General features: G+C 36.0%; 3 protein-coding genes across 4 annotated transcripts; 2 read left to right on the plus strand and 1 right to left on the minus strand.

The window, feature by feature from the left end:
• The first annotated feature begins 434 nt into the window (after positions 1 to 434).
• LOC147939624 (long chain acyl-CoA synthetase 6, peroxisomal-like) lies at positions 435 to 2,308 on the plus strand. Its single transcript, XM_087463466.1, has 6 exons — positions 435 to 582; positions 660 to 737; positions 840 to 911; positions 1,017 to 1,098; positions 1,796 to 1,901; positions 1,994 to 2,308. Exons 4-6 carry the CDS (start codon positions 1,027 to 1,029, stop codon positions 2,107 to 2,109), a joined length of 294 nt encoding a protein of 97 aa, XP_087319592.1. The 5' UTR covers positions 435 to 582; positions 660 to 737; positions 840 to 911; positions 1,017 to 1,026; the 3' UTR covers positions 2,110 to 2,308.
• A 5,510-nt stretch (positions 2,309 to 7,818) lies between these two features.
• Positions 7,819 to 11,966, plus strand: LOC104705968 (WEB family protein At5g16730, chloroplastic). 2 transcript variants are annotated; one of them, XM_087462313.1, is made up of 4 exons: positions 7,819 to 8,137; positions 8,397 to 8,643; positions 8,751 to 11,098; positions 11,306 to 11,966. In XM_087462313.1, the coding sequence occupies exons 1-3, from the start codon at positions 8,121 to 8,123 to the stop codon at positions 11,082 to 11,084; spliced, it is 2,598 nt and encodes an 865-aa protein (XP_087318439.1). In that variant the 5' UTR covers positions 7,819 to 8,120; the 3' UTR covers positions 11,085 to 11,098; positions 11,306 to 11,966. The 2 variants fall into 2 exon arrangements, with proteins under 2 accessions (XP_087318439.1, XP_087318438.1); XM_087462312.1 differs by lacking the exon at positions 11,306 to 11,966 and having other exon boundaries at positions 8,751 to 11,268.
• LOC147939625 (amino acid transporter AVT1H) lies at positions 11,125 to 13,918 on the minus strand. Its single transcript, XM_087462314.1, has 3 exons — positions 13,689 to 13,918; positions 12,261 to 12,865; positions 11,125 to 11,852 (listed from the first exon to the last, which is right to left on the minus strand). The coding sequence occupies exons 1-3, from the start codon at positions 13,840 to 13,842 to the stop codon at positions 11,313 to 11,315; spliced, it is 1,299 nt and encodes a 432-aa protein (XP_087318440.1). The 5' UTR covers positions 13,843 to 13,918; the 3' UTR covers positions 11,125 to 11,312.
• Between the last annotated feature and the right edge of the window lie 1,841 nt (positions 13,919 to 15,759).

The following is a 15,759-nucleotide window of genomic DNA, read 5'->3' on the forward strand; positions in this document are numbered from 1 at the left end:
AGAAAAAAAAACTGAAATTATTAGTTAGAAAAAAAAAACTGAAATTATAAACAAATTAAGTCAAGAACCTGAAATATGCATCATAAAATACATAGAATTATGTTAACTTCCCAAGGTAGTTGTTTAATTTACTTTAATCAAGTAACCCTTTAATTAAACTTAAAATGATATTCCTCTTTTGCCAATCAAAACTCAAAAGAGTGGTTATATGACATGTATAAAAATAAGAAAGAATTACTCAAATGTTATTCAAAAGTTAGTTTATTATTTATATCTATAAATCTTCTAAATATTACTCAAATATTTAGTGTGCTAGGTGTAATTACAATTTATCTCTTGAGTTTAGTTTTTCGATTTTGAGTAAAAAAATAAAAAAAAAATATACATTAGCAAATTAAAATACACATCATTTTCGATTTTTTACGTCTCAATCTCTTTTTGATTTACTTTGCTACTAGGCTTAGCTAAGCTTCCTCTATCTCGTTGCTGATTCTTTTTTTTGTATTTCTGAACGCAATTAGATAACGGATACAGTGTTGTTCTTCCTGAGAAATTGAATACTGGCAATTGGAATGTCTACAGGTTTCCCTATTCTTCTTCCTCTCCTTTTCTCTATCTCTCTCTCTCTCAATTTCATTTTATTTTAAAAATTTTCTCAGATCTGTAAAGTCTCCGTTCAAGCTCGTTAGTAGATTCCCAGATCATCCTGACATCGCTACTCTCCATGACAATTTTGAGTATGGCAACCAGACTCCCTCTTCTTCTTCTTCTTCTATTTATCAAAATTTTTGAGTCACCTCTCTGTGATTGTTACTGTTCCTTTGTTACTATGTATGTAGGCATGCTGTTCATGATTTTCGTGATTACAAGTATTTAGGAACTCGTGTTCGTGTCGATGGAACTGTTGGAGAGTGAGCTGCTCTTAAAGTTTACTCAAGAAAATTATTATGTATATGCTTTCTTATGAAAGCTTTTCTCTTTACGTGACTCTTTTGTATTTATTTACTCTTCTCAAGCTATAAATGGATGACATACGGAGAAGCTGGTACTGCAAGAACCGCTCTTGGTTCTGGTTTAGTTCATCATGGTATCCCCATGGTAATTTGTTTGATTCTAGCTTTCACTACTTCCTGATTGATCTTGAGTTTTGGAGCTTGACTGTTAAGTCTCTGTCTTGGTTTTAAATGGCGCAAAGCGCACCATGGCACAGAGGATCCATCAATGAGCCATGCGCCATGGCGCACTAAGGCGCCCGCCTTTCAGATCTGTGGCACTCCAGTAACAGATTTTCTACATGTGGTTTTAGCCTTCAATCTCCATTCATATACAGTGTTTTATTAAAGAGAATTAGGAATTTTACATCTTTAATTGTGGAAACTATCGTAGATTAAGAGTTCAATTTAAATAAACTGAAGAATTGATTTGGTTAAATAAACAAATTATAACACATGGTTTAACTTTCAAGCCAGTTTAGACTACAAAATCTCTTAAACTGAATCATGTTTTAACTAGCTCGGTTTGTAAAATGGTTTATCCTATTGTATCTAGTCGTCCTCTTCCTAAAACCCCTAAAATCACTAAGTTTTTGTTGCAAGTTTTGAAAAGTTTTCGCATAACCTAAGATGCGATCGCCATGATTGCCTCGCGCATCAACGAGGCTCACACATGGCGCGCGCATCATAGATCTCGCCACGCATCTAAGTTTTGTTGCCCTTTTCTTAGTCACTGCGCCACGCGCAATTGCACGCCACAGGCACGGTTTTTAAAACCAAGGTCTCTGTTTTTCTTCTATTAGGGATCATCTGTTGGAATTTACTTTATCAACCGTCCTGAGTGGCTCATCGTTGATCATGCTTGTTCTTCTTATTCTTATGTGTTTGTTCCTTTGTATGATACTCTTGGTAAGCTTCTGGTTACAGCTTATTATTTCAATTGCACATTTGTTACGGATGTTTATGATAATAATACTCTCTTTTTTTTTTTTTGAGTGCAGGTCCTGATGCTGTCAAATTTATTGTCAATCATGCAACTGTGCAAGCTATTTTTTTGTGTGGCAGAGACTTTAAACTTTGTAAGTTCTTCAGTCCAAGCCCGCCAAGGACACTGTAGAAAAGTTCAGAATTCCGCTTCTCAGAACAGGTTACGACTTCTCCTTTTCCTGATTCAGTATGGGAAAAATATATTGTTTATATAACTTTCTCTTGGTGCAAATTACAATCTTGCGTACATATTTCACATATTTCAAAATTTTGTTTTCTATAAATTTTGTAAAACGTTGCACATTATTATTATACCATCACGTTTACACTCTTTAAGATAGTTCGTGACTATGCTCAGTTCGAGATGAATTGTATTTGGGTATGTAAAACATTGATTTGTCTATTTTCAAAATTATGACTGATTTACGGTTAAGTTACGGCTAAGTTATATACTTCACACGCCTGACTTATGAATTACGGAGTTATGAGATATTAGTACGTATTCTTCTTTCTTTCCTAGGTCTTTCGTTCTGTCAGATTCCTAATAAATTATCTAATTAAAACGTCTCTCGATATCACAAAAAGTGTTGTTGGGAAATCGCGAAAAATCACTAATTTTGTGCCAGCTCAGATCCACACATAATAAATACATAAAGTTAGCTTTTCTCACAATATATTATTCAAATTAATTAAAAAAATTTGAATTTGAATTGCGAATAAAAGAAATAAAAGTATTTCTCAAACAATTGACTGATATGGCTGAGTTATAGACATAAATGGCTGACTTATGAAATATTTGTAAATTAGAATTATTATAACTCAAAATTAAAATATAGAATGAAAAAATGAATATTACAATCATTATAAGCAATAAAAGTAATAATTATAGACAAAGATTGATTTTTACACAGTCCGATCAAAATGTGTAAAACATTCAAAACATGATATTTAAGGGTTAGGGTTAGGGTTAGGGCTTGAGGTGTAGAGTTCATATTTCCAACATTATGGGTTTTAATATAACAGTTTGATTTTGGTTATATTGTGTTTGGTTTAAGGTGATAATTTGGATATACTAATATAATAACCATTTGAAAATTTAAAAATTTTTGAAATTACTTTTCGGTTATTTCCGGTTATAGGTCGGTTAGATGAATATATAACCATAAATAATCCAAATGTTATCCAAATTAGGTGGATTAACTTAATATAATCGATAGCAAGCCGAATGTAACCATAATTAACCGAAAATAATGGAAAAAATAGTTTCCGGTTCGGTTCGGTTTGGTCGGTTATTTAGTCATTCTAATTTGAGGGTTGGCTGAGTTATAGTTTATGACGACAGAGTTATCGTTTAGGGTATTCTCAATAATATGAAAACGTATTCTTCTTTTTTTCCTGGGTCTTTTGTTTTGTCAGATTCCTAATAAGTATTAAAACGTCTCTCGATGTCACAAAAAGTGTTGTTAGGGAAGCGCGAAAAATCATTAATTCTGTGTCTCCTCAAATCCACACGCATAATAAATTCATAAAGTGAGCTTTTTATCACAAGATATTATTGCAAATAATTAAATAATTATTATTCGAATTTAGAATTTTATTTTTCTAAAAATATTTCTTCAACAATTGAATATTAAAATTATTATAACTCAAAATTTAAATTTAGAATGGAAATATGAATATCACTATCATTAAAACCAATAAAAAGGGATATTTATAGACTTAGAGTGATTTTTACACATTCTAATTTGAGGGTTGGCTGAGTTATCGTTATTCACGACTGAGTTATGTAAAATAATTAAGATAAAGTGATGGCTGAGTTATCAAATATTGTGGTTGACTTATTGAACTTTATGGTTGAGTTATCATTCCGTAATGGCTGAGATATCCAAATAATGACTGATTTATATTATTATGAAGGTACAACATAAACGAAATCGAAAAAAACAAAAAACACAAAATCATAGTTCGTAGTTCATAGTTCATATAGAATACGACACGGAAGTACAATGAAAATCACTTTTTGAAACCGACGTCATCTGAGCCAAATTCTTCAAACATATCGACCAAATCATTCCAAACTATGCTAGTCAGCATCTCGGGTTTATTGCCACCACTCGCCCATATCCTCTTGAGAGCACGCATCTGGGATCTGAATAACGTTCTAGCCACCAAATTAAACAGTGTCCAGATCGTTAAAGTGTGCTTTGGATCCCACGTGTATTTACGCTACAATTAAAGGAAATAATCGATAAGAGTATAGAATAATATCAATATGGTGGGTTTTTTTAGTGATCTTACCGCGAGGAGGAGAAACCACCGTCTCTTAAAGTGGAAGGGAATCAAGTGGTACGTCGGCCACCCATGGTGCTAGTTGTGTTGAAGTATTCCTCTAATCGCGATAGAGAGAACGTGAAGGAACTTGAACCACGTAACAGTAGTTTTGTCAACCCAGGAACCCACACCAGGGTTTAGAACCGGAATATTCTCCAGACCAGTGGCGCAAATGATCGCTTGGACATCTCTAAAAAACTGTCCATCGATATGAGGAACAACTTCCATGTCGATAGGAAGATGTCACAGATAGAGAGATCTGTGATTTAGGAGTAGATAAAGAGAAATGAAGAATGAGATGAAAGAGATGAAAGAGATTCAGACATATGAATGAGGAGAATATAAAGGAAAAACAATAGGAAAACGAAAGTTCGCGTCTATTATTAGGTTAACTGATGGTTTCCCGCCAAAATATCGCTTTATGGTTGAGTTATAATCATTACGGGAAAACGAAAGGTCATGTGACGGCTGAGTTATAGTGAGTTATGGTTGAGTTATCACAAGAAACAATCTGAAGGTAAATGGATGATATATATGACTTTACGGCTGAGTTACAATATTTACGGGAAAACGAAGTCATGTGACGGCTGAGTTATAGTGAGTTATGGCTGAGTTATCACAAGAAACAATTTGAAAGTAAATGAATGATATATATGACTTGACGGCTGAGTTATAATATTTACAAGAAAACGAAAGGTCTCGTCGATTCATGTTACGGCTGAATTATAGTGTTTTATGGCTGAGTTATCACAAGAAACAATATGAAAGTAAATGGCTGATATATATGACTTTACGGCTGAGTTATAATATTTACGGGAAAACGAAAGGTCTCGTCGATTCATGTGACGGCTGAGTTATAGTGATTTATAAATCCTTAATGGCTGATATATCGGAGTCGTCGAAAAAATCAAATCAGCTTGAAAATTCATCGTCTTCTTCTTCGTCAGATGCTACTACGACAACTTCTTCTTCTTCTTCTTCATTTTCTTTGTCAACGATCTTACCATAATCAAAACAAGTGCCTTCAAATCCCCCATCGTACGCTTCGTATGTAGATTCTACTTTCGTGTCACTGCTTGGCCAAATCATACTTTCTCTAGCTCCACTAGTTTCTGTAGACTCTTTCGCCGAAAACTCTACACAAAGATGTAGCTGATCGGTTTTCTATAGCCCCAAAAAACATTGCAATTGTCGATCATTGGAGACAACAACTGGTGGAGTATCATGCGCCATTAGTTTCAGTGCCTTGTTCGAGAACATGTAGCTCAACTTTAGCTCATGGCTAAACGCGCCCAATCTATAGTCTTCAAGAACAAGCTCCACAAGCTTGTCATGTGTTGTGCCACCATCGATCTGCACAACTATACACCCTCTATCGTCGGTGTTAAATACATATCTCTGTTTTTTTACCCAATTACCGGAATCAACTAGTACCGGAACTGGATCCATGAAAGAAAATGAAGAACAAGGTGAAGAAGAAGTAGAAAGAACTAGGTGAAGAAGAAAAGTTAAGAAGAAATATAAGAACAAGGTGAAGAAGAAGGTAAATAGTTCACTTATTTACCAGTTGAAGAACAAGAGTCGAATGACGTTTCGTATTTTCAGAGAAAAAAAAAGATGATATGGAATGCTGACATGGATGTTGCGTCCGACGTGGCAAGTCAGCCATCAAACAATTAATACCTCAGTCTATATAAAACTCAGCCATCAAACAAATTATAACTCAGTCACAATATGAAAAACATTACAGTAATTAAAAAACAAAAAAATTGCTGCCAAATTCAGCCGCTTCATCAACTGAAAATATGTAACTCAGCCATATCGTTTAATAAGTCAGTCGTAACTGAATAACATTCTAGTAATTAATCTTTTGCTACTAAGTCAGCCGTCGAATGGCTGAGTTGTACGATAAGTCAGCCTATCACAGCTGAGTTGTACGATAACTCAGCCAGTCGGAAAATGGTAACTCAGCCGTGCCGTAGTGATAACTTAGTCGTGTCGTAGTGATAACTCAGCCTACGATAAGTCAGCCTACTAGTAACTCAGCCAAAATTTTAACAACTCAACCATCGGGTGAAAACTCAGCCGTAAGGACGGCTGAGTTAGAGCGTAACTCAGCCAGATTTTGATAAGTCAGCCGTAACGCTTGGCTGAGTTATGCTCTAACTCAGCCAGATTTTGATAAGTCAGCCGTAACGCTTGGCTGAGTTATGCTCTAACTCAGCCGTCCGCTCTTACTTAAATGTTTTTTTCCATAACTCAGCCGGAATATACCTATAACTCAGCCGCAATATACCTTTGTAACGCGTTATGGCTGAGATATTGTTACACGTCAACGTTTTTGACGTGGCGTTTGACGTGGCAATGACATTTTTGTAATTACGTTTTTTCCGGTAACATAAAACAAGGGCATGCTGGGTATTTTGAAAATACCCGAAATATTCTAGTAATAAAATCTTTGATTGTAGATTTTGATAATATTATCTAATTTGGATAATTTGAGTAAATCACCGTAAAAATAAATAACAAACTTTAATTATTTAGTGGTATAAATTTCCATTAGTGTTTTTTTTTTGGCCACACGAAATGTATTTAAACCCGAGCTAGGAAACCATGAAAATGAACTTCAACCAATGAATTGAATATATATTATTAGAAATGATTTCACGCATATGCTGATTTAACAACATATGCTAAGAGTTGCCGTATAAACAAACACCACATTGCTTCAAGTAGAAAAAAGTACGTAGAATAATGTTGAGTTTGCATAAACGTCATGATTATCTTTAGGAAGATAAAAGGCATCATAAGTCTCTCATCTCATGTGTTCCTTACCATTGGTCACATGCTCATTTTACTTTTGCATTCCTAATGATAAGATGTAAAACCTAGTAGGTAGGTATCATGAAAGAAAAGATGATGACAATTGACAATAATAGTTTCTATGCCATGGTCATGTTTCTTTTGGAGTAAATGAAGTGTATAGTTTTGTTACCAACTTCATGTACAAAACAAATCATTGAACTATACCAAACATTTTTCTAAAAAAGTTATGCCAAAGGTGTGATTTTATTAGGTTTATTTTCTTATGAACACGCATTTATACACCAACCGTGTTTTTCAAATGTGAGCAATATAATAAATTGTGAAATACGCCGAACGTTGACAAAATAATAAAAAAAAAGTTGGCCGAAGAATAAGAGCCGTAGATCTCTCTCACTTTTGTAGCAGCAAAGCAATGATATGAACAACAACAACAACAACAGCCGTGACGGTAGTATTCACTGTCAGTTTGATTGGACTACTAATAAAGATGAAGTGTGTGGGGTCATTTTCGTCATTTTACCAACCTTCACGTTCTTTACTTTTTACTTTTATTTTTTAAAAATAATTTAATGAAGTTAGAAATTATTTAGTGGGGTTTATTTTATTTTTTTTTGCTTTTTCTATACATCGGATCGGTAGGAGAATCCTACTCTTATTTTAAATTTTTACAATATTATTTATTATTATTATTATTTTATAATATAAGCTTTTTAAAAAATAAAAAAAAAGAAGAGGAGTAGTGAGGCCACTCTGGAGACAGACAACTAAACCACACCTGCCAATTATCATTCTCCGTTACTTCTTTACTTGGATCCTTCCCCCTTTTTTCCTCATTTCCACCGATTCGAATCATTTGTCTCTCTCTCTCTCTTGATCTGTGATTTCCAGAAAATTTAATTGAGAACCCAATTTCAATACAAACAATATCGATCGAATTTGTAACCGATCAACTGAGCGCGGCGGTGGTGACGGCGATCGGCGGCTATGGCTTCCAAGACTAAGTAAGAGAGTCCTCTTCTTACTCTGTTTCAATTTTTCTTTTTAATAAACTGGGGATATAAATATATATATCTCTTTTGAGTAGATTCAGATCTGATTGACAGGAAAAAAGACTAGTTACTATTTTGAGAAATTGTCAATGATCGAGAGATCTTTTTTTTAGGATCTCAATTTTAATTTTTTCCCCCTAATTTTGCGGCAATTTGAGCAATTGTGTGCTGAGATCTGACTTGTGTTGTTGTCTCTTTTGTTTGGAAACAGAACTAGTTTGTCTGAAACTAGTACTACTACTACTACTACTACACCGGGGAAATCATCACCTGCAACTCCAAGAGTATCAAAATTGACTAGTAGCAGCAGGAACGCAGTCAATAAATCCGAAACTAATAATAGTAATAATAATTCTCCATCTACTACTCCACATTCACGCCTTTCACTTGATCGCTCTTCCCCACATTCCAAGTCTTCTACTGAGAGACGCTCCCCAAAGGTTCCTACTCCTCCCGAGGTACTTGTGGTCTTTATCTTGGACCTGCTTAATGTTTCTTTTTTTTTTTTTTTTTTTTTTTTTTTTTTTTTTATTAACATCAGTTTTGTTTTCTAACGAATTCGCAGAAAACTCAAGCGCGTGTGGTAGCGACGAAAGGAACAGAATCTCAACCACGGTTGAGTCAAATCAAGGAAGATTTGAAGAAAGCCAACGAGCGGATAACTTCATTGGAGAAGGAGAAAGCCAAAGCACTTGATGAACTCAAAGAAGCTAAAAAAGAGGCTGAAGAAGCGGCTGTGAAGCTGGACGACGCTTTAAAAGCTCAGAAACATGTGGAGGAGAATTCTGAGATCGAGAAGTTTCAGGCTGTTGAGGCAGGGATCGAGGCGGTTCAGAACAGTGAAGAAGAATTGAAGAAGGAGCTAGAGAGTCTCAAGAACCAGCATGCTTCAGATTCCGCTGCTCTTGTTTCGGTTAGACAGGAGCTTGAGAAGATCAACGAAGAACTGGCTTTGGCCAATGATGCTAAGACTAAGGCCCTGAGCAAAGCTGATGATGCTAGTAAGACTGCTGCTATCCATGCTGAGAAAGTTGACATCTTGTCTTCGGAGTTGACTCGGTTGAAAGCTTTGCTTGATTCAACCCGAGAAAAGACTGCTATTTCGGGCAACGAGATGGTTGCCAAGCTAGAAGACGAGGTTGTGGTTTTGAAAAGAGATCTTGAGAAAGCGAGAGGTTTCGAGGCAGAGGTTCAAGAAAAAGAGATGATCATTGAGAAGCTTAATGTTGATTTAGAAGCTGCCAAGATGGCAGAGTCTTACGCACATAACTTGTCTGACGAGTGGCAGAGCAAAGCCAAAGAAGTGGAGGAACAGCTTGTAGAAGCTAACAAGTTGGAGAGATCTGCTTCTGTATCATTGGAATCTGTGATGAAACAGCTCGAAGGAAGCAATGATAAACTGCATGACATGGAAACTGAAATCACTGAACTTAAGGAGAAGATCGTTACATTGGAGTCGAAAATTGCTAGTCAGAAGGAGGAACTTGAAGAATCCGAGCAACGGTTGGGCAGTGCAGAAGAAGAATTATCTAAAGTTGAAAGAGAAGTAGAGAGTTTGAAGAGTGAGCTTGAAACTGTGAAGGAGGAGAAGAATCGGGCTTTAAAGAAGGAGCAAGATGCTACTTCAAGAGTTCAAAGGCTCTCGGAAGAGAGAAGTAAGCTCTTGTCAGATCTAGAGAGCTCAAAAGAGGAAGAGGAGAAGAGTAAGAAAGCAATGGAGAGTTTAGCTTCGGCGTTGCATGAAGTGTCGAGCGAAGGAAGGGAGTTGAAAGAGAAGTTGTTGAGTCAAGGCGATCACGAGTATGAAACACAAATAGATGACTTGAAGTTGGTTATTAAAGCGACCAACGAGAAGTACGAGAATATGCTTGATGAGGCAAGACATGAGATAGATGTTCTTGTTAGTGCAGTCGAACAAACTAAGAAACATTTTGAGAGCTCAAAGAAGGATTGGGAGATGAAAGAAGCCAATTTGGTGAATTACGTGAAGAAAATGGAAGAAGAAGTTGCTTCAATGGGGAAAGAAATGAATAGGTTGGATAATTTGCTGAAGAGAACCGAGGAAGAAGCCGATGCAGCTTGGAAGAAGGAAGCTCAGACGAAAGACAGTTTAAAAGAAGTGGAAGAAGAGGTCATTTATCTTCAGGGAACTCTCGGGGAAGCCAAAGCCGAAAGCATGAAGCTAAAGGAGAATCTGTTGGATAAAGAAACTGAGTTTCAAAACGTCATTCACGAAAACGAGGATCTGAGAGCGAAGGAGGATGTTTCTATGAAGAAGATCGAGGAGTTATCGAAGTTACTCGAGGAAGCAATATTGGCCAAGAAGCAACCGGAAGAAGAGAATGGCGAGCTCAGTGAGACCGAAAAAGACTATGATTTGCTACCAAAAGTGGTTGAGTTTTCTTCTGAGAACGGTCATAGAAGTGTAGAAGAGAAATCTTCTAAAGTAGAAGAAACCCTCAATCACGAAGCTTCTTCACAAGAGCAGGTCAGCAATGGCATTGCCAATGGAAACAGCAATGGCAACGGTATGGAGGAGAAGGAAGTGAATGGAAAACCCGAGGCAGAAACAGAAAAGAAGGAGAAGAAACAAGAATCACCAGATGATGACAAAGATGATTCTGTTGAAGTTATATTCAAAATGTGGGAAAGTTGCCAAATCGAGAAGAAAGAAGCTTTCCCCGAAAAGAAATCAGAACTAGAGTCTCAAGAGGAAGAAGAAGATTCAAGCAAAATCGATGAAAGCGACAAAACCTCAACAGAGAACATCGATGAAACCGGAAACGCTTTAAATACAGAAGATCAGCTCATGATGGAGAAGAAGATCAAGAAGAAGAAGACTTTACTTGGTAAAGTTGGGAATCTTCTCAAGAAGAAAGCACCCGTAAACCAGAAATAACAAAACTCTTCCAGGTAAGGAACAAAAAAAGAAGTAAATCTTATATGTAAAACAATATCTGTATACCCTTTTTTATTTCATCAGTGTTCTTTATATATCTAATTTGTTGGTTCTTGATCATTCTTTCTTCTTTTCGAACAATGTTTTCCCATCTTTGTTTATAAAGGTTTGTGTTTTTCATTTATTCCGAAACTCTTATAACTAACCGCAACAACAAACAGAAACCGCTCAACCTCCATGAACACGAACGAGTTCCTTCACAAGCAACTTTGATGATTCAAATGATCCAAGAACTCCAAGAACACACCCGAGAACAACAAACCCGAGATTGGCGGCTCTTGTGAGTTTCGACATCCCGTCCCAGCAAATCTTCAAGTAGAAAGCAGACGGCAATGTCACAGCGATTGTGATGCTAACCAATGAGCCCGAGAGGCTCAAGACGTAACCAAAGTAAGGGACGGTTAAAGCCAATGCAAGAATGACAAGCAACAGAGCGGAGCCCATAAGACCACGAGCCACGAGCTTGGTGCGATTGGTCATGGTAGGAGGAAGGCTACGTTCGAGCTGGATGGCTAAAGGAGCGAACTCTAAGGCGTATTTGGTCATCGGAGTTAGTACAGTGGCCCAGAGAGCGATCTTGGTAACTAGTAAATGTTTAGGAAGACTGAGGGTAATTTGGGGATTCACGCTTGGTCCGAACATCTTTGCTCCTGTGATGGCTAGTGCAGTGTATAGAGCCGTCACCATAGCAAAGCTTACGATCGATACCTACGTATTCAAATTTGCACATATGGATTAGGTTAGGTTTTAGACAAGGCAAGGTTATACTTTATCTACTTTATACTACACACTTTTTTAATCAAAAATTTCGGAAAGTAAAAATTAAGTTGGGTAGAAATTTACCAATATTATGCCAAAGTGAGAGGCATAACTCTTTTGAGTTTTTTTTTTAAATAGAAAAGAAGCTTGAATACAAGACGTTACATTTTAAACCTATATGATTGTATACCTTATACTATGTACATATTGTTATAAATTTAAGGAAAAATACACCCTATACAAATTGGTGAATTCATGGATATATCTACATGAATAATATACTACTAGTATTTTCTTATAAAGTCGCAAACAATATGTTGCAAAAATAAAGGTTAGGGTATGTGTATTCTAACGTACCTTTGTGAATTTGGAGGGATCTTTCATGGAAGTGTATAGATTCGGAAACACGATGTGTCCACCGAAACCGAACAAATAGATTCCCGAAACCGTTGGAATATTCCCTAACCGGAGCGCCGGAATCCTCCCATCATCAATAACGCCTCCAAACACGGCCGTGTAAACCACCGAACCAAATATAATAGCCGACATAAGAATCCCACCGGAAGAAAGAAACGAGATCGAAGACAAATCTCTAATCCAGAGGCTCGGCAAGGCGATAGCCACCGCTACTGCCGTCAGCTTTGCCGCCGGGAAATGACCGTTGGGGTGGTGACTAAAAGTGGCGGGAAAAGCGGCGGAGATGTTGTCGTGGAGGGAGATAGTGTAGGAAACTAAGGCCATGAAGATTTCGACGTAGATGAAGAGGGAGGCGATGAGGCGGCCGTGGCGGCCGAATGCTGAGTGGCCTATGTCGGAGTAGGATTTAGATTTGGGGTTGCGGCGGAGACAGTTTCCGAGGATGTGGGAAGTGTAAGTGGTGAGGATTCCGAATGATATGAGGAGGAAGATTGAGATCCAACCGCCGGTTTCCACGGCGTACGGCATTGATAGTTGGCCTAGTCCTATGTTACATTACGTCAGACGGTCAGAGTTTGCTTATTGATTCGTTATAAATTTTGACAAATTTATATTTTCGTTAAAACATGTATATACTTTCTAATAGGCCTCGGCATAAAAACCGTACCCGAATATCTAACCCGGAACCTGACCCGAAAAACCGGGTTCAGGTTGGGTACGAGTTTGCCTATAAAATCCTATTGGGTTCTATTTTTTAATACATGTGGGTTCGGGTTAGGGTCGGATAATATCCGGTACCCATTTGGGTACCCATTAAATTCGAACATATAAACATATTTATAATATGTATCATTAATATAATACAATTACTCCAAAATTATGATTATAATTTTGAATATTTCATTTAGTTTTATACCTAAATATCAAAAATAATCAAAATATCTAAAATATTTTGTCATATAAGTCAAAATTTAACTAAATTTATTTAAATTTAATTAATTTAGTAATATTTTTTCGGGTACCCGGTAATTCGGGTACTAATCGGGTTCTAAAATTTGTAACCCAAACCGACCCGAACCCGATAGTACCCAAACCGAACCGAACCCATATATCTGAAAATACCCAATAGGTTCTATTTTTCTAAACCCACTTACCCGAATCCGAATGGGTAATACCCGAACCCGAACGGGTTACCCGAATGTCCAGCCCTACTTTCTAAGTTACAAACCATTAATAAGAAGCAGAAACTTGTGTAGACACACTCATGTGTAACTAACTCTCAGTATATGTCTAGTTGTTTATCAAAATAGCTAGCTCACATGCAAATATATCAATTGAAATGGTGCACCATAATAATAAAATACGTACCAATGAGCATACCAACCATGTTGATAACTGAGTGAAGAAATGAACTATTTTCAGAAGCCTCCAACAGCAGCAACTCTTTAACCCCGGTTTCGAGCTCACATTCACACCTTTTATTTTCCTCAACACACGCAACACAGATCTTCGTTCCCGGCATGTTTCTACTACGTAAGCAGTTCGTTACTAGCTAGCTAACGTATACTTCACTGATGAGATATGTTTTTTTGATGTGTAGGAGAAAGTGGGAGTGTTGCTGCTATTTGTAGAGGAAGAGTAGATGCACTGTACAGTGAAGAATTTCTAGATAAAAGATGCACTGTACAGTGAAGAGTTTCTAGATAAAAAAAAATATAAAAATGATAATGACTTGATTATACAATATTATTGTTTCGTATATTCGTTGGCCTTCCAATGGAATTGGAAAGTGGTTTTTTTGTTGTTGGATGTTTAGCATATTAGTTAGGAGGAATCACATCATACATTGGGAATTCCATACGCCATATACGTCATACATTTTAAGTGAATCATGAGTGCTGATAATAATATATATGGTATACATAATAGTATGATACTAATTTACTAGGTTTTTCTTCTTCCAGATTTTATCAGCAATATGTTTGTTGTGAATCAAACTACTAGGTGGTACTTGAGAACCCACGCATTATTAAGACAACGTTTTTCATAAAACTTAAAAAGTAGGTGCTAGAGTTTAGAATATTGGTTGTTAATATTTTCTATTTATTGGGAATACTAATCTATTAAAGATACATTAGAAGAATATATAGAAGGGATACGAATAGAATATATGTTTTTGAATTATTTTGTTGATGTTTTGTTACATGCCTTTTTGGCATATATTTTCTCATGACGTTATTTCTAACCATATATTATTATTAATAATCCAGAAATGATGGTAGATATCAGAAAGAGGTTAAGATTGAATCTGATTGTGCTCCAACTAAATGAATTTGATCCACCATACCTGTCGATCGAGTTTCGATCCAGATCGACCCCACGAATTATATCTCTCTAAATATTTTCATAAGATTTCTTAAAAAAATTATTTAGGTGAATAGTAATTAGAAGAGCATCATATCGATATAATAAAGTACACGTGCTAAATATCATGCTCTTTCATGCATGAACACAGACAAAAAAAAGTTGTGCGCACTAAATCTGTTGATTAGAGACGTAACATTATGATTATAAATCTGTTACAAATAAATCTCAAATGAATCAAAAATCACATACGAAAAGTAAAAGAACGAGCAGCGATATAGTTCTGTTTTATGGGCCAAACAAATGGCATCCGAAACCGAAACAAAAACAAAAATCAACCTAATTAAAACCTAATATTCTTACAAATCTCTTCTATTAAAAACATACATGTTAAAAACTGAATTTAAAATAAAATTGATTATAACCCCATTAAAAATTGAACCGAAGCTGGATTGCACAGTTATTATCCAATAACCTTGAATTCTTCGTAAGTTAAATATCCTCAGTTGCTGGTTAGACATCTCCATGCATAATGTATGATAGAATTCAAAACACATAATGTTAGTTTGCAAACTTGCAACTATTAGAACCAAATACAGATGTACACGCACTGGTGAAAACTAAAAGCTTACGTACGTTAAGATAGCTTCTAGAACGATTCGTAAGACCTAACCTTGTATACGATCTCGGCCTTCTATCTAGAATCTTCAGTAGTTAAAGTACCTAGCTAACTAAGAGTAATCAAGTTATTTAGAGGAAAATTCATATCAATGACTGTAAAATTTTGGGTATTAAATGAACTGATATCTATGAAACCAGAAATACTTAAGTTTGTAAGTTGCAATGTTAAGGAGATGTCAGATGGTAAAAATAATGAAGCCTAAAAAAATTGAGTAGAGGGAATAATGAGAAGGAAGTGAAAATCCTCGTGAAGCATAAGATTATGTTTTATGTGATGCATGACGTGTATTACACAGATTCTAATTCTATGATGAATTAATATATTAATATGGCCGTCGATGTTTACGTTATTAATCAGTATAATGTTTGTTCCCATGACGCGAATATACGCTGA

Source organism: Camelina sativa, chromosome 8, assembly GCF_030686135.1.
Source record: "Camelina sativa cultivar CO46 ecotype springtype chromosome 8, ASM3068613v1".
NCBI classification, from domain to species: Eukaryota; Viridiplantae; Streptophyta; class Magnoliopsida; order Brassicales; family Brassicaceae; genus Camelina; species Camelina sativa.

Excerpts from the sequence above, each read along its gene's own strand:
- LOC147939624 (XM_087463466.1), top strand. The coding sequence starts at position 1,027 with ATGACATACGGAGAAGCTGGTACTGCAAGAACCGCTCTTGGTTCTGGT. Across the intron at positions 1,099-1,795 it reads TTCATCATGGTATCCCCATG|GGATCATCTGTTGGAATTTA; the intron begins GTAATTTGTTTG and ends TTCTTCTATTAG. Across the intron at positions 1,902-1,993 it reads TCCTTTGTATGATACTCTTG|GTCCTGATGCTGTCAAATTT; the intron begins GTAAGCTTCTGG and ends TTTTGAGTGCAG.
- LOC104705968 (XM_087462313.1), top strand. Across the intron at positions 8,644-8,750 it reads AGGTTCCTACTCCTCCCGAG|AAAACTCAAGCGCGTGTGGT; the intron begins GTACTTGTGGTC and ends ACGAATTCGCAG.
- LOC147939625 (XM_087462314.1), bottom strand. The coding sequence starts at position 13,842 with ATGCCGGGAACGAAGATCTGTGTTGCGTGTGTTGAGGAAAATAAAAGG. Across the intron at positions 12,866-13,688 it reads CATGGTTGGTATGCTCATTG|GACTAGGCCAACTATCAATG; the intron begins GTACGTATTTTA and ends AATGTAACATAG. Across the intron at positions 11,853-12,260 it reads ATCCCTCCAAATTCACAAAG|GTATCGATCGTAAGCTTTGC; the intron begins GTACGTTAGAAT and ends TTGAATACGTAG.